General features: G+C 40.4%; 1 protein-coding gene across 1 annotated transcript; it reads right to left on the bottom strand.

The window, feature by feature from the left end:
* Positions 1-474: 474 nt before the first annotated feature.
* SQLE (squalene epoxidase) lies at positions 475-18,863 on the bottom strand. Its single transcript, XM_068672640.1, has 11 exons — positions 18,084-18,863; positions 15,441-15,693; positions 14,978-15,158; positions 12,155-12,251; positions 8,292-8,405; positions 5,747-5,918; positions 5,338-5,433; positions 4,632-4,774; positions 3,420-3,516; positions 2,976-3,063; positions 475-2,335 (listed from the first exon to the last, which is right to left on the bottom strand). Exons 1-11 carry the CDS (start codon positions 18,366-18,368, stop codon positions 2,143-2,145), a joined length of 1,719 nt encoding a protein of 572 aa, XP_068528741.1. The 5' UTR covers positions 18,369-18,863; the 3' UTR covers positions 475-2,142.
* Between the last annotated feature and the right edge of the window lie 215 nt (positions 18,864-19,078).

Raw genomic sequence — 19,078 nt, 5'->3', positions numbered from 1 at the left:
CGACACAAATTTCTCAGACCAGCTCCAAGAAATGTGATACTTTAATGCATCACTCGGCTCCCCACACTACCACCAAGCCACCTACGAGCAGAGAAGACAACTGGCTTCTTATTTCCTCCCCCCCCCCCCCCCCTTAGCATTTGGTTGCCTTTTTTATTTTTAAAGCTACAACCTCACTATATATAGCTTATATAATTATATATAGCTTAAGTAACTATATATAGCTTAAATAACTATATATAAGTAGTCATTTAATGAGTCTCGGTTTCAGGTCACTCTTCCTTAGATGTATAAACATGATTTTTTCTCTCCTCTGTATTTACCCCATCGCAAAGACAGTTAACCATGCACTGGTTTAAAGGGAAAATTTTTTTAAAAGTGCTTAAACATGTATGTAAATCTAAGCACGCTGGTATTTCCTGATCAGTCAGAACCTAATTAAAGCTCATTATCCAGAGATACACAAGAAAAATCGAAAAAGCTACAGATATCAAATTTTATTTAAGTTAGCTGAGGGTGTGTATTTGGCTCAGGATTGCTTATCCTTGAATTTAAAAAAGAGTGACTGCAAATAATATTAAAGAATAGGAAAAGTAGTCAATCCTTTTAAAAGTGTCACAAATTTTGAAAACACTTGTATAAATTCTGTGAACTTTGTATAGCCTTAAAGGGGCATCATTTAGTTACCATGAATAATGATATCTGAAAATATTAGTACTTCACCCTAAAGTTTACATGCATCATGAATGTGCTTATATTTAATTTCAAGAGGGTATCAAAAGTGATAATGGTTAGAAAAATATATACATTTTTGTCTCTTCTAGAAAAAAACATGGTCACTTGAAGTAACTGTCAAATAAAATACTAAAATATCCCCTCCACAGATTTTTTTCCACAATCCAACATAAAATGTAGGTTTATATACAGCTTATGCAATCTGTCATTTTTAAAACATATAGCCAAAGGTTTTTTTAAGTACAGAAAAACATAATGTTACTGCTCTCTAAACTCTTGGCTGCACCGATGCATGATTGTTTAGGCAAGCCAAAACAGGAAAGCCACATGGTGATACACAAAGCAATTGTAAGAAAGGTAAGGAAAAAATGGAAGAACACAAGAACAAAAGAAAGCGTACAGGTTAAGGTAACATCGAGAGGAATAGTGGCCAACAGTGGAACACATGGACTGTCAAGTAACATGCAGTAATTTCTACAGGAAGAAGAAAATATATTCCAAGTATTAAAAGGACACTTTCATGGTACTTCACATTGTTTTTTAGAAGTAATATTAATGATTACTGTCTACTGGAAACAGCCTGGATTGAAGTTGCATTGGACACAGTTTGTTGCTGTGCTTCAGTTAGTGGCAGTATTGAACTCCAATTGCACACACACAGAGCAAAACAAAGCAAAACCTCTACATTTTTAAAAGGAAGCGAGATGGGAAGAAAGTTTCCAAAACCATGTGCTTTCAGTACCTGGGTGCAATGCAGTAGTCAACATGACCATGGTTTGATTAGTACTTGGTTAAAGTAATTCTCGTAAAGAATGATTTCAGTAGAGTAATATGGCATTTGCAACAGTGACTGACATTAAAGATACTGTGACATTCAGAATCTGAAATTCTTTAGTGTCCTTTTAAGTGCCAGCATACTAGTATCTTAGCTGCAAATGAAAAAGAACAGAAGCAGATCCTAATGAGATAACCCAAATCAAGAATTTTCTTACAATATTTGACAGAAATGAAGAAATATTTTATGGAACTATTGAACAGAAAGAAGCATGAAGGATAATAGCAGCATATGGTTTACAGTTTTCACTTTTCAGTTTATTAATATTAGTGGTGCAGTCTGCAATGGACAAAGCGAGGGGTGAAATTCTGACAAAACTGGCAATTGTCTACCATATGTCAACACTTAATTATGGTCCTTGTAAACAGCTAACTCCTCTTTGAATTTTAATTGCAAAGGAAAGAATATTTACATATAATATATATGTATATAACCACAAAACCAAAATTAAGTCAAATCCTGATCAAGGAAATCGCATTTTGAAGAAAACATAATACAATATTAAATAGTACATGTCCAAAGATTTTAAAGGCATCGTGATCTTCACGTTTTCTTCTTCCAGTCATTTCCCCTTAATAGATTAGGGATTTCATTTCAGAGTAAATGAGTGGAAATATTATAGAGCAACTCCTGTAAAGTATAGCTCCACTATTGAAAAATGCTCGAGGCGTGGTAATCCAGGACTCTGACTTAAAGCAGAAATAAACAGCATATAGTGCCACAGCAAAGAAGTGCCCAATCAGTACCATTGGCTTAGGAGATAACCTGCATAAAAAAAATGGAGAGATAAAATATGTACATAAAAAGAATAAAAAAAATTATTGACAAATTTTCAATTTACAAACTGAGCTGTTTACTCAAGATTACACACAACCCTCTGATGTAGGCAGCTGGGATCCTAATGTGATCTCAACTAGAAATAATAAATGAATCTGATTGTCCTGGAGCTGCGACACCCCCTGTATTCCCTTCCAGAGGTTAGCCAATACACAGACTACCGGACATGAAGAGAAAGCAGGGGTGTATCTGTCTTCAGCAGCTCCCAAGAGGTTACACAGATATTTACCTGTTTCCCTGTTCCTTTTGCTGATTTGTGGGAGACCTCAGCTGTCACTACTCTCAGCTTTTCAAGCACGAAACACCTCCACCAGCTCCTCACTCAAACTCCCATGCCACCTATGTAAACTCTCTAGCTTGTAGAGGACCTTTTAAAAAAAGCTAAAAAAGGCAGCGAAGACATGGCTGCAAATAACACTTCAGGCTTTAGTACAATTCTAAAAATATTGGCTCATGTTGAGCGTTCTCCCCATGCAAAGTTGACTGACTGAGAGCAAAGCAGATTCTAAGCGAGGCTCACAATGCTTGATCTGGCTGACATTAACTATTATCAGCACACTGAACTTACACAGACAGCAATCCAACGGGCCCCGAGACACATTCTCCACCAAGTCTGAAGTAATGGAAACAGGCTTTCTTCAGCTGATGCAAGGAATCTATAAAATGAATTAAAATGACTCAGCAAAGACAGTCAACAGATACTGAAAACCCTTTCAGAAAATGCAACAGAGATATAAAATCCAGGCCTTTGGCACTTTGGTAGCTGTTGCTCTGTTAAATTCAGTTGGATTTGGAGATGGTTTTATTTAAATACAGGTTAATCTTATGGAGTATCTACATATTCCTGAATACTAACTGACACAAGAACAAGTGATTTCAGTTATTTTGTGTTTTGTTACCAATATAAACACAAACACATACTAATATGCTCCTATACATACACATCCCCTCCCCAGACATACCTATTTACCAAATTTGAATTAACCAGAAGTTATCTTTAAAATATATTTACCATCTGTGGCAGCAAAAAGTTCATAAAGTGCTTGGGCAAGAACATTCACTACAAAAGAATGAGACTTTTTTCTTGACCAGTAAAATGATTTTTTTGCCTGCAAAAGAAAAAAAAAAAAAACACCACATTTTTATCAGGCAATACAGAACAGCATTGAAGTGATTTCTAAGTAGGTGATATGAGTCATAACCCATGTGAAAACATAGAGTGGATTTAGAGATACACTGGGTATGTTCCGAGCTAGGTCATTAAGGGACCTTGGATATTTGTTAAACCAGTTATGTGGCTCCTCTGACACTGAACATAGAAAAAAAGGGCAGTTTCAGGGTGTGCTTCATCTCATCCGATGGTAGTTGGCTGGAGTAATTCAGACACTGGAAAGATAATACTTGCTTATTTCTCCCTCTTGACTGAGAATAAATAGAAAATAACTGAAAGTCTGAGGTGATTAGCTGAGATATAGGTATCTGCGTTTGGTTAGGTAAGTTCCGTATTGTCCTGACATTCCTTTTAAATGTTTCTCACTTCAAAACAAAGAAACAAAAAAAAAAAACAACAAAACTTTTTTTTTTGAATAATTTATTTGTGGTCTATAATTATTATGGCTGTCATTTAGCCAAGTCGATATGCCCGCCCTGATCAAAAGTGATAAACAAATAAATCAGAAATCTTATCATCCACTGATCAGATTTTTTGGGTCTAAATCTTAGTGATGGTGCTGATTTCTGGGCAAGAAGAATGTCTTCTAACTCTCTATTGTGTGATTAACATGGCAGGCAAGAGGCTGGTGGAGCATCAAGAGGCACCTTGACAAACTAGGTGTACGTGCTCATTATTCTTTAAGTACACTCATGCAAGGTAATGGTGCAAACCCGTCCAAACCCATCCCATATGAGCTCACTCTACATTAACAAAAACACTACCAGTGCAGGAACATCAGGTACTACGCTAGCAAAGCACGATGACGAGACACAACACAGCAGCCTCCTGAAGCAAGACTGATCTGTAAGCCCTGTCTTGTATCTGCCTCACAACCATAGCACTCAGTAATCATCGCTGTTACTGACGAATGCCTAACGCATGATTTGTAAGAAGTATGAAGAGCTGTGACTCACTAATAACTTACACGTCCCCCTGCTGCATAAAACTTTAAAGTGTGTCATCTAAAGTGGAACAGAAGTCACCTGAACAAAGTCCAAAATAAAGCTTTACCTTAAGAACATCAGAATCTTCATACAGGTCTGGAATATCCTGGAGCAAGCTCCTCCATATTTTGACATCGTTTAAAACAACACTCATTCCTCCACCAGTCAGAGGGTGTCTTATATTATATGCATCTCCCAAAAGAAGAACTCCTAAGTAGAAGAAAAAGATTAATGGACTACTGCACACTCACTATATAATCTTACAACTCAAACCCTCTTACCAAGCTTATTGAGAATTCAATCCCATCAGGAAATAAGATGAATAACTAGGAACTGAGAAAAAATAAATATAAAGGGGGAAAAAAGAGATGTCCTTACTTTAACAGATTTAAAAACTTCCAAATACAAAAAATTCAAAATATTTTCCCCTATATGTATGCATGTGTGTATATCAAAGTATACACATACATAGAGTTCAAGGTAATTTCTTTTTTAAAAACCAAGTTTTCCTTAAAAAGACTAAACTTATATAAGCATGAGCAACTGAGTCATTTAAAACTAAAAACTGAAGCAGACATTGATTCAAAGTTTTGTGTATAAATAAGCATTCTAGTTAAACTGTGCCAAATGCATACATTTTCAAACTATTATCTTTTTCATAAAAGGATGAAATAGTTGTACTGAGCAACAAGCATAGATCTGTGCAAACACGGCCTTAAGTCCCAGAAGTTTATAATGCCACCCTCCCACCCTCTTTCTTTTACGATACACACCTTTTTTGTTAACAGCTGAAGGAGGTAAGAAGCTTGCTGGCATAGTCCTTAACCGATCATTCTGAACTGCTGCTAAAAATGGTTCCTTCAGGTGATCTGCAATAACCAATTTTTTCAGTTACCCTACTTTAGTAGAATCTTAAATAATTTGCATACAACTCATTTTAACCTCTTCTCAGAGATGCAATCCTTCCAAACTTCTAAACTCATGGATGTCAACTGAACAAACTGCTATTTGATGTGGAATCTACGTGAGAACAGTTACTGAAACAGGAACTGTACATATGGAAAAAAAAAAAAAACAAAAAACACAAATACACAGTTCATTGGATTGAAAGAAGCGTGCCTTTTTGGCAGACTCTAATTGTGACAATCATGAAAGGATTTCATAAAAGTTTTCCAAACTTACCAGGTAGTTGTGGATGAATGTTCTCAATCATATATTCTTTTAAGTTTTTTGGCATTTTCCCTCGAATATCAACAAGGACTCGAGTCTCAGTTGAAGAAATCTGATAGATTAACACTGGACTAGTTTTAGCTAAAACAAGTTCAGCATAATTAGCTTTAAACTGTGATGCATCCTAAAAAGAAAAAGGGGGAGAACAGTTGAAATCAATTAATAAAAGGATGCTAAACTTCAGATATACAAAATCATTTTCTGACATACTTCAAAATAAAATCCTGTACCAGTATTAAGTTCGTATCCTTTTTTTTTTTCTTTAAATGAACAATAAAAGTGTTTTCAAGAAGAAAGTTCTGAACTTCTGTGTAGTTACAATTCTTTTGGCAACACATTTTAATATCCATTAAAATACATTTTATATGTTTCATTTGAAAGCCTCACTAGTATTTAAAACATGCCACTGAAAACCTGTAATGTAATCAGTGTAGTGACTTTTCATAAGATAATTTTTACTTCTATGAAGAAAGTCACAGGAGAGAAAGAAGGACACTAAGCTGTAAACGACTACACTCCTTGTGCTTAACCAAGTTTCCAAAAGTAGAAAAAAAGAAGGCAGTTGTGCAGCAATAATTATAGGGATAAGGACCCCAAAAGTGATGAAGCTCCTCCAACTCAGACTTCTTAGTCCAGTGGAAGTTCTGTAGTTTTTGTTCACTCTCCCTTCATTATTTTTTTATTGTTAATCCAACAGTTAACACAGCAGCTTTGGAGGACAACGCAGTCAACCATCCAGCTACAAACCTGAATTCACACTTTTCCCACTCACATTTATAGATCCTGAAGTTTTATATGTATCCAGTTACAAGGTACCCCATTTTTAGGCAGAAACAGAGTTTTGGGTATTCCTCTGGGATATAAACACAGGTGTTTTGACCCACAGCTGCTAGGATATCTAAAACTCAAGGTCTTTGCTCCCTGAACAAGTGTCACAATAAGAATCCTGTGTTACTATCTTTGGTATAGATATATTAACGTTAACTAGTCAAAACACCCATATCCAGAGTGACAACTTTACAAAGTAGGTTCCAGCAGTGCCTACCTCTAATTCACAGATTAAAGCCAGTGCACGCATAGCAAAGGCTTATGTGACATACCGAAACATTTTTTTCCTTCAGTGTTTTTCATAATCTGCTTCAGTGCTCAGTTTAAAGTAGCTATGTTGAAACCTAACCCAGTTGTTTAACCCTCTCTTGCTCAACTGCAGAGAAATTATCTGATTAGGTTTCTGGCTTTAAGAGTAGAGTTTGGTCTTAATCCAACTTTTAACCACAATATTCATGTAAAAAGAAATATGGCTCACAGATATTTAAATGTTTTGAAAATCTGACCTATACTTTTACCAAATATCCTAAATCTGCAAGTTCAGCTATCCCAGCGATGGGACAAAGTATACATCAATAATTTAAAAGTTAAAAAACAGAGATGCAGGTTTCCAAGCACTTTTCAGTGTGGCGGAGAAACCGATAGAATAGCTGAACAAATATTTAAAAGCATTGTTCTAACTGATTCTGTTGAAAAACATTTAATGTTAGAATTCAAGACAGTCCTTACAACAAAGAGTCAACAGTTGCTTTAACAAAGAGTGCTTAAGTCTTTCATTGAAATATTCTCTACCTACGTAAACTTTTGTAACTCTGCAGTTACATTTGATTAAAGTATTTCTTGCATAAATCTCCTTTCACAGACTTATGGACATCTCTTTCATTTCACAAAGCTCTACTATAAACTCCCCTTCTGTAGGAGCTCATATTAACAGGTTCTGTAGGCACCTATACATTTGGATGGAAAAAAACACCAAACAACAACAAAAAACAATGCCACCAAACAAACAGGCCAAAGAGGTGTTGGAAAGAAAGCGTGTGAACATTTCCCAAGGACAAACAGGCAGCCAGTGGAGACCAGCAACCTGTTGATCCAGAGGAGCTAATAATACTTTATGATACACGCAGGAATACATACACCCGGGGCACTCTCCAAACACCACTCAGAAGCTCCTGGAGTATCACTACAACCCTATGCTCCTGATTACAAAGCCAGATTTGGCCTGCTAAGCACTGCTCCAGCCAAGCAACTTTGAATATGAGAGCCAGGTACACGAGTGAATAACTCAGCATGCTGTACATGAATAGTTATCTGCCATTAATAACTGCAGATGAGTCTGTTATTAACAACAAATTAATGAATAAAAGGTGTTCCAAGAAATGCTTACTGTGACCTGTGTACCCCCAAAACACATGCTTGGCCCCATTTTAGGGTAAAAGCATTTTCCAAAGCTTATATACTAAATGGTGGGTTTTGGAACCACCTCGCAATGATCTTTCCAAGAACACTTGGATGCTGCAAGGCCTTTGTAAGATATCAGACTCTGGGATTCTTCTCATTTCTCAGTATAGTACACAACAAAGACAATAAAAGATTATTAAGTGAAAGCCAGGCCCACACTAAGAAGAGGTAGCATAGTGGCTTATATGCAGTAATACGCTGAAGTTACCTTCAAAATGCAACCAACAAAATGGGATGAAACAGTAACGTTGTTGGAGACCAGGTTCTTTCTAAATTTGGAGAAAAGTCCATCCGCTACAACAGTAAGAGGTGCATGAAGTTCCTGCAGCATAATAGAAAGACAGGATATTTTCAATTTTGTTTCAGAACAATGGGAAACAACACTCAAGCCCTCCTTATCAGTTGCCTGTTAGATGCTCTTCAAAACAATAAGCATGTAAGAGGTCCACAGACCACACCTATAAAATGTTTGTTAGAAATAAAATACTTTTGCTTTCCTCATCTTGATATTAAACTATTTATTCTGAAATTTAGCCCAACAATATTCTTCAGCTTTTTTAGACATGCAATCACATAACACAGTTATGGGGACTGTGTCGGAACTCTGATAAAATGGACAAAAAATAGAATAATTGCTTTGTTCAGCTTCAAATGCTCTTCAGGAAAGAAAAAAAAATAATGCAAGAACCACTCATCTGCAACTAAACAAAAACAAACCGAAGTGTAATAAATCAAAATACAGTCAACGTGCCCAGATCGTCATTAAAAGAACAAGCAGTGGACTCTGAACAGTTCCTAGTATACTTAGGAACTATAAACAGAAATACTGTATATAGAGAAAATACAAAATAAAAACTGAGTAAACAGATTAGGCTCAGCCTGAATACATGCACAAATTCCTAGTGTTTAATACATACACTGTTCCCTAGCACGAGCAAATTATTCTGTTTTTTAAAATATATTTTAAAGCATTTTATTGTTACGGTAATGTTGTAACACCAGAACGAGAAAGCTTTTACAGGTAGATGTTTCTTCCCTCTATGTACAGCGTTCTCGTTGCCATTAGCAGTTAGATCACTGAATATAACGACTATAGATTTGTCATGAGCATTAGTCCTTTGTCTTCACACACTTGGCATGAGCGGAAAAAATAATTTTTCTTTTAAGCTTCCAGGTTGCAAGCAACAAGGCAAAACAAAAGCATGCCATGCTTCATTATTACTATTGGATAAAAGTGTCTGGTGAGGCACTGTGCTGGTTTTACCCAGTTGGGCAGCTGAGCTCTGCCATAACCGCTCTCCTTCTCCCCTTCCTCAAAGGGAAGAGGGGAGAAAATACAAAGGAAAGGGCTCAAGGGTTGAAATAAGGACAGAGAGATCATACAACTGGCGTCATTACGGGCAAAAGAGACTCACAGTAGAGAGATTATAAAATTTATTATCTATCACTAACAGACTAGAACATCGAGAGATTAAAAACAACTGAAAACACCACCCACCCTCTTCCACCTCCTCCCCATGAGCACCACAGGGGAAAGGGCAATGGGGGCTGTGGTCAGTCCCTGACACTTCCCTCACGGTCCCTCTCTGCCCCTGCTCCCCATGGGCTCCCTCCCACGGGATGCCGTCCTTCCCGAACTGAGCCTGCGGGGGCTGCCCACAGGCAGCAGCTCTTCAGGAACTGCTCCCATATGGGTCCATACCATGGGGTCCATCCCCCAGGAGCAAACTGCTTCAGCACGGGTCCCCCACGGGTGCTGGCAGCTCCCCCCAGCCCCTCTGCTCCTGTGTGGGCTCCTCTCCACGGGCTGCAGCTCCGGCCCGGGGCCTGCTCCTGCGGGGGCTCTCCATGGGCCGCAGCCTCCTCCAGGCCACATCCACCTGCTCCACCGGGGGCTCCTCCACCCATGGGGGGGCTGCAGCGCGGAGATCTGCTCCATGTGGGACCCATGGGCTGCAGGGGGACAGCCTGCTCCACCAGGGGCCTCTGCACAGGCTGCAGGGGAACTGCTGCTGCCTGCCTGGAGCACCTCCTGCCCTCCTGCTGCACTCACCTGGGGGCTGTTCTCACTTCTTGCTCTCCCAGCTGCTGTGTCACAACAGGTTTTTTCTTTCCCTTTCTTAAATCTGCTCGCACAGAGGTGCAAACAACATTGCTTATTGGCCTGGTTCTGGGTAGTGGTGGATCCCTTTGGAGCTGGTTGAAACTGGCCCTTATCTAACATGAGGCAGCTGCTGGATGCTTCTCACAGAGGCCACCCCTGCACCCCCCTGCTACCAAAACCTTGGCCCGAAAGCCCCATGCAGGGGCTTGTAGACGTGAATTGTACATCTACATGGAATGAGCTCCTCTAAGCACAGTTCTCTCCTGCAGAGCAGTGGGACTCAGTCACTTCTGCAACACAATTTTTACATCTTTTTCTGTGTAAACTTGGACAAAATGAGAGTAGAGCTGAGTAAATATATACGTAATATATATTTTAAAAATGTATTTATATCCCTGAATAATATATGTGTTTCTAGTCCCTGAGCTTACAAAAGTGAGTTCAGAAACAGCCCATGAGACAGAGCTAACATAACCTCTTTCCTATTGCAAGCTCTAATTATTCCTGCAATTAGAGCAAGGTCTCCTGCCCATATGGATTCCCCGTTGTTTAATGAGCTGAATACTCATACTACAGTTTTTCCACAGTCAACATACTAAGACCTTTCCTCTGTTTAATTGCCTCTTTTTGATAAATTTTATAACTAGGCTTTTATCATGCTGGCTAAATTAAACCTCAATTAACAGAACAAAAACCTAAAAGGTAATTTGATGGAGACTGGGGATGTGGAGAATAGAATGTCACAGACATACAACATACATTAGCCTCCTTTCCTTAGGAAAGCAGGCTAAGGAACAGAAATAGGCTCTCCCCCACCCATCCTGTAAGTAGTTCCCCAGCTGTAAAAATTAACAGATGGTGTAAGACATTTCTGATAAAAAATTCTTCTGCGTTTCCCACATTTCCATAATCAAAAGCTATAAAGGACAGCAAATAATATCACTCTTTCCAGCCATGGAACATCAGCATTCAAAGCAAAATGTGAATTTGCATATCCCCATTGTACAGATGGGAAACTCAAGGCTTTAAGAAAAACATCCATGCTCTCAGAAATATTATCAGCTAAAACACTTATCACCCTACCACTGGTCACATAGGTCATATTTAAAGTTACAACAATAAAATCCATAAATGTGTTTTATGGAAACATTTTATGTGAAAATTTCCATTTTCATTTCTAAATGATCTAAAGATGAGAGATTTCGTTAGCAATGCCTAGAACTGAATCTGCCAACTACTCAGAAGCTTTCTGCATCTTGTACGCAGGGCAGCAGAGCACAGACAGGAGATTCCTACCTCCCCCATCAGAGCACATCTGAAGACACTTAGTACATAACTTTAGGCAGCAAAGGAATTTTAAAGCCATCAAAGGGGAAACTTTCAAATTTGGCTTTTCTAGAGAATAGGCAGTATATTCAGAACTTCAGAACTGGTCTCTCCTAAAACTTTTTATTATATTTTCACTCAGTTTCACAGCATTTAGGCAGCAATTTAGTGTTAGTTGGGGCAAAGAACAATCACAGGCAATTGAAATAGGCCAGAATTCTCTTTCTGTGATTCAGTGACTGGACACAACTATATTCTGACCTTTAGACACCTCAGTCAATGGTGGAGGTATACGTGGAAATGTAGACCACTGTGTACAGACAAAGCATCAATTGCTTTTTCCATCAGTAACTTTCAAAAGATTTTAAGCTCCAGACATACAAATACGGAAGAAAAAAACAAACTGAATTCTCCAGAGACACTGATATCAGAAGCTGCGCAAGAAGTTATAAAAAGAATTCCCATATGCCAGGACTGCATCCACTAGAAAGCAATTTCCCTTTATTAAAGCTTTCACCTCGTCGGTAATTGCAGTTTCTCTGTACCACTGATCTGAAATAGCAGTGTTTCTGAAATGCTATATAGATATAATTCTACTCCCACAGCAGTTAAACAAAGTTCAAAACAGAAAGCTGTCTCACCTTAGTATCTCCAGTTTCTTTGTCCTTGTACTGAACACCCACAACGCAATCATCTTCTTCAAGCAGTTGTAACACAGTCCCTTCAATGAATTTTGCGCTGGAGTAAAACAGAGGAGTTAGAACAGAAGGGAAGAGGATTAAGGATGCATTTCAAGGCACTAGGCACAGAAGAAAAACCTGATTTTCACTAATCTCTGCCAACACATTTTTTTTAAATATTACAAAGAAGTGTCCTCAACCACTATTCCAAAGCCATACTAAGTGTAAAAAAGTGCTTCTCATTAATTTCAGTTCACCATGGCCATTTGGCTTGACATTTGAGGATATTCTAAAACCATAATGCTTAATGTAAACACCCTGCCACTTGGCAGAATCCCCAGTTTTGCCTTAGGTGCTCCATGGCCATGTGAGAGACACAGGGAGGAGTCTCACACCTAATTACAGTCAGAAGTCAGCCAGCTGAGTCATCTCTTCTGAACGGTGGGAAATGCTGACACTCCAAGTGCAGCCTAACTCCAAGTGGAAAAGAAGAGCAAGATCCAAAGCAGCACTGCAATAATTAACAGGAACCTAACTTTAAAATGTAGATGATTTGGGACTATTCTTTGTGAGTTCTGTAAACTATCTAACCTCTTTAGGACAGAAACATAAAGATCTGATAACGCTTATGATCAGAGTTTGAACAGAGCATCCCTTGCATTTTACCTCCCAACCAGAGCTATCTGGGTTTCACAAACTATGTTTCTGCCCACTTAAATCCCTTGTGGGGTCTGAGCTGTTAGACCTGATCCCAGCAGTTCAGGCCAGCTTGAAACAGACACTCTCTACTTCACAAATATTTTCATATCCATATGGAACACAGCTTCAAGAAACGAGATAAAGACCCATATGAGAATATGACAGCTTAATATTTTAGGCTCTCAAGGGAAACACAAGTGACTGAATTCATGGCTTTGCTACAGCTGGCCACCACAGAAATTTCAGAGCAGATCTCCCACATCCCAGCTGAGTGCCCTAATCTACATGCCAGTTGTGCCAAAATTTCTTAGCCATGCTTGGGCTTCATAAGCAGTTCATGTTCCTAGGCATTCCCAGAGTACATCTATCAAATTAAATCTCACAAGTAAGACGTGGAAGTGACCATCTGAACTTTTCCAGGCAACAAGCGGGTGGGCTTTATCAAAATACGAATGGTTATGCATAAGCACACCAACAGGAACTTCAACAGCAAGGGAATGCAGCAACCAGTTAGTTAACAGCAGGTGAACCAGTTCTGTGGATCCTACTAGCTTTTAGATTTCTTCTATAGCTGTTATGTCATTTATTGAAGTGCTTACTTCCTTTTCTGATTCTAATCCACTAAAAAATAATTAACTGATGATGCCCTACCTCTTTTCTCTGCGGAATCAATTTTACTTGTCTGAAATTAATTCATATTGCTTAATACAGATAAAGAGGACACAGAATCATAGAATTATTTTTATAGTGGGCTAGAATCAGAAAAAGAAGCACTTTAATATATATTTTTATATTTCTTTTATAGTTGTTATTTATTTATCAGTAATTATTCCCTATATTTTCATAACTTATAAGATGAAAAAGAAAGCTTCGCAGCACTATTAAGAGTATTTGATCTCCCCTGAGCCTTGATTTAATATGCAGTTTTCTGTGCTATAATGAAAATGGAAAGCAAACATACCCAAAATGAACATTAAATAATGTGTAGAAGAAGGGGTGAAGATTGAATTCATGACTCAAACATAATCTTTTAAGCAGAAATTTATAAAAGCTTATGTACAGCTCCTGGAGTTTTCTGCAAATTCAACAAACTGATGTCCAAATTTCAATGATCTTGAAGCCTTAAGAAGAAAGCTTTACCTTTTATCACTAGTAAATGCAATTGTTATTGATTTTAACTGTATTTCAGAGATGCTGTATTTTAGTGTTAATAATTCATATCACATAAAAGCTATGATAAGAGAAAGTAATTTTCCAGCTCAGAATAAAGACATGCAAAGTAAAAAGAAGATAATGCCTTGTGTTTTTCTCTGGTAAGCAGTATTTATGGAAAGAAAAACAAACAAACAAAAAAAAAAAACAATACCTAATAGAAACAGCATCCAGAATCTATTCCGTTTTAAGAAAAGTTACCTTCTATCTCTTTTATACAAGGAAGTGATCAGTTAAAGTGGAAATACCAAACACTACTTTTTACTTCATTGTGAAGAGGAGGCATCTTCAAGATTCTAAAATGCAGAGGTTACTGGCAGTAGCTCTTTCCAGGTATTTAGTGCTCCTTTCTAGCTATTTTGCTTGACTTCTCGTTAGCAGAATAAGCAGAACATGAAAATGTAGACTAAGTTTGTTCTCTTGCATCATAAACAACACCTCTGGAAGCAATGACACCAGGTGTATCATACATTTCATTACCAAAGAAGTTCTATGCATTGCTCCCTGAGAAGAGGTCGCTGCTTCTGGTAAATATCAAACCCAAGAATCAGAAGAAGAGAATCAGCTTGTAGCCCTGGACTATTCTCACACATTGACAGGCCAGCATCTTGCCTCATATTTAAAGCCTATATTCCCATAAGTCTTACGATTAACTTATCCCAAAGGTGAACGTATGAAGTATTCTCCATTCATGGGTCTGTCTACAGAAAATAGAAAGAGTAACTACAGCTATCACTTTGTCTCAGTCTCATCCACTGGAGCCCTCTGTGTTGGGACAGAACAAGATGGACAGGGAACCTCTCTGACCCAGGGAACAGTGCTACAGCATCTCAGGATCCAGCCCATGACATTCACTACCACAATGAGACTCACTTGGGCTCCGCCATAGCTGCCTTTCGGAGCCCCATGATGAACTTGCCATGATGAAAAGACCTTCCACTGACAACACGGCCATCTTCAGATGTTGGATAAGGAATTTCAACCTCCGACTTGGTCTCTATGTCATGAATTATGTAGCCATTTACTGTTTGTGCATCAATATCTTCTACCGTATCTGCAAAATAAAAGCCAACAGAAGAGTTTTAAAAAGCCTTTTAAAAGCTTGATTATGTATTATAAGTTTTTATTTATGTAAACTCCCATTTTCTTTATAAAAACATAAACAATTGAGGAAAGAATATTTTAAAATGCTTTTAATTCAATTAATTTTAATTCGAATATACATCACAGATAATCTGTTTCTTCATCTTCCCCGTAGGCATGCTTTTTGTAAAAACATAGTTGAGTGCAGTACCTGTTCTGTTATAGATAAAGGTACGGTTTGAAATGCACTCACCTTCAAGACCCAAGTCTCTAAGTGCATTGAAGCCTCCAGGTTGCAACAATTCTCCAACTATCCTGTCGGGTTCTTTCAGATCCCTCTCAATTACAGTCACTTTCCTTCCATCCCGTGAGAGCACTGCGGCCAAGGAAGAACCAAGGACACCCGAACCCACGATGATAATTTCTGGATCGTACTGCGGTGATAAGGCTGTATTTGTGGCAGTCTCTGTCAGATGAATGTCTGAGCAGTTTACTTCTATTTTACCCTGCAGAAAAGAAAGACAAAGTTACACGTGCTGATAATATCTGCATCAAAACCTTTCCAGAGGGCTGACCTTGGACTAGTTCTACTTTCATCCTGCAGACTGAGAGCTTTTGTGGTTGGACAGCAGCTTCCTGTTTAAGTTTTGTTTAAAATGAGACCAGTCACACTCGACAATGCACCAAAAACAAATCCTAGAATCGTTTGGGTGGAAGGGAACTTAAAAATCACCTAGCTCCAACCCCCTGCCACGGGCAGGGACAGGTTGCTCAAATCAAGCAGGGAAAACAAAACAAACAAATTAAGACTCTATCAGGGAGCGTAGTGATAGGACAAGGGGAAATGGCTTTGAACTAAAAAAGGGTAGATTTAGATTAGATGTATGGAAGAAATTCTTCACCCAGAGGGTGGTGAGGCCCTGGCACAGGCTGCCCAGAGAAGCTGTGGATGCCCCATCCCTGGAGGTGCTCAAGGCCAGGCTGGATGGGGCTTTGGGCAACCTGGGCTGGTGGGAGGTGTCCCTGCCCATGGTGGGGGGTTGGAACTGGGTGGGTTTTAAGGTCTCTTCCAACCCAACCCATTCTGTGATTCTAAGATACCTGCTTAAAACTGCCATCCCAATCAAAGAGGAACCATTAACATAACCATGGTCTCAGACATCCTCAAAGTCAAGTTCCTACAAAAGGCAGTAAACCAAGGCCCCCCCATATTCTTGATCTATGAAGTAATATTCTACTGCCTTCGTATCAGTGAGTTCCTACTACATGGTGAACATCACACTTAGCAATTAAAAAAAATACTATATCCACTGGAAAATGTATTTTTCTAATTTTATTGTAAGTGAACGTGTGTGTCAAAAAAATAATAATGGAAATACTCAGCATGGAAAAATGTCAGGAGAAACTGCTATCTGGGAAACGTTATAAAGAACTGGTCCAAGAATGAAAGCTCTTCAAACAGTCAAAAATACGTGCAAAATTACCATATTGCATGGTACAATGGCCTACATTTAACTGTCCAGATTTGACACACTTCACATTACACACCAATTAACGTGTACCTGGTACCTGATGACCAACTATGTTGTAGTAACCTCATAGCAATATTTAATCACTCAGTCTTCAAAGTGAGAAAAAGTTCTGGCACAAACCTGCAAGTTGTTTCTCCAGCTACTAGAATGAAGCCTGGAGTCCAATCCACTCTTTTACAAATGCCTCAGTACTTCGTTGCTGACAGCAGTAAAAATACGATTACATCAGTGAAATGAATGGCCAGAACAACACAGACACCAGGATTTCTAGGGGCATTGTGTCATGTTTATGCCTACCACTCAGCAAGGGCGTGCAAAAATAACAGTATGAATTTGAGCAATGCAAGAAATGGGGGGAAAGGCAGGCTTTTAGCAGCAAAAATCAAATAAAATTTGGGACCTACCAAAAAATTTCATAGGGCACACATCCAAAAAGTTTCAAGTTCTTTTGTGCGAGGGGTCAGTGCTCAGCTGAAACATGCCCAGAAGTGCTCAGGCAGGTAGCCAAGCAGTGCTGACCCGCAGAGGTACTGCATATGCATGTCAGGGTGCTCTTAGATTGCAGCACTGCTGCCAAACCCCAGCTCTCCCCAGTGCTCCCAGCAAGCCTGGTGAACTGGGCACAGCTAACCAGACTGCCTACTTGAGCTCAGGCTCTGCAATATTGTGCAAGCAATAGGAAGAACAGGAAGAATAGCAGGAACTCCCAAATGAGTGTATCTGCAGCTCTCCAGACAAACGTGCCGTATGCATAAATATTAGGATGGTACCCACAGAATCCCAGAATGGCTGAGGCCGGATGGGATGGAGCTCTGGGGACCATCCTCAAGCAGGGACACCCAGAGCAGGGTGCCCAGGTCCACGTCCAGGCAATTTTTGAAGATCTCCAATGAAGGAGACTCCGCAGCCTCTCTGAGCAACCCGTGCCAGTGCTTGGTCCGTACAGAAATGCTTCCTGCTGTTCAGATGAAACCTCCTGTGTTGAATTTGTGCCTGTTTCCTCTTGTCCTGGCACTGGGCAGCACTGGCTCTGTCCTTGTTATACCTTCAGCAATGTGTACATGTCCTCCCACGAGATGCTCCTCTCTAATCCCCACCACAGACCTCCAATTGAACCTACATTTCTGCCAGTCCCAAAACCCCCTTACTACAACCCTCCCTTTGAGCAGTCTCACAGCAGTCGACTTCACAAAACCCCTATAAACGAGTTTCTCCCTTTCCTTTTCCCCAAAAAAACAACACCAAGCATGACCCACCAGCCACCCGGGGGGACATCAAGCCAAACCCTCCCCAACCCTCGCTGCCACACCAGCAAGGTGAAGCCATCCCCACCCCACATGCTGCCACCCCCCAACCCCATTTACCTTTCGGGCTTCGGGGGCTTCAAACCTCCGGGTCCCAGCATTGGGCTTGGCCCAGAAGAAGCCAACGAGCGGCAGAGCCGAGAGGAGGTCGGAGAGCATCCCCGGGTGGCTCTTCTGCCGCTGCTGCTGCCTGGGGCCCCCAAAATGGTACCTGTAGGACAGCAGCAAGCCCAGGGAGAAGAAGAGGAAGGCGGAGAGCAGCAGCTCCTTGTTGGCGTAGCTCAGCAGGTCCCCGCACTTCTTGTACACGTAGATGAAGGAGGCGATGCCCAGGAAAGTCCACATCGCGCCCCGGGGCGGCTTCCCCCTGCAGCCGTTACCGCCGGCTGGTGCTCCCCAAATTAATTAATTAATTTATTTATTTATTAAGGGAGATATTAATTAGGGAAACGGAGGCTTGCGGTGCGATGGAAAGAGGGGGGGAATGCAGTGAGCCCAGCCCCAGCTCCAAAAGGGGATCCTATAAAACCTGCCCTCGGATGTCTTCTTAAAAACCCCAAGGACCTGCACAGCACCTGCGCTGCATTCCAAAAAAATAAAAATAAAATAATAAAAAATGAAATTATATATATAAAAAAATAATTCTTGCAGCACCTGGGCTGCCGCAAGGGATGCTCACGGAGCTCAAGGCTTCTGGCTATGATGATTCCCTGCCCTAATCTGGCTGTGGGGCCGCCCCTTTGCTGTGCCCAGCCTGCCCCTATCCCCTTATCCCCTATCCCCTGTCCCCTATTCCCTGTCCCTTGCCCCCTGTCCCTGTCCCCTACCCCGGTCCCAGCCGGGGGGGGGGGATCAGGGGAGGGAGGGGGGAGCGGGCTGGCGCCAAAATGGGCGGGGCTATGCTAATGAGCCTCTAGCCCCGCCTCCCCCTCGGCACCGCGCGCCCCGTGCCCCAGCGGCGGCTGGCCAATCGGCGGTGCTATGCCGAGATGGCGCTATGGCCCGCCGTCCAATCAGAGGGCGCGGGGGGCGGGGCTTGCGCTCGCCGTGCGGCT

The sequence above is a fragment of the Anas acuta genome, chromosome 2 (genome assembly GCF_963932015.1).
Source record: "Anas acuta chromosome 2, bAnaAcu1.1, whole genome shotgun sequence".
NCBI classification, from domain to species: Eukaryota; Metazoa; Chordata; class Aves; order Anseriformes; family Anatidae; genus Anas; species Anas acuta.
Note: the sequence above shows the minus strand (reverse complement) of the source record. Positions and strands in the feature narration are given on the sequence as shown.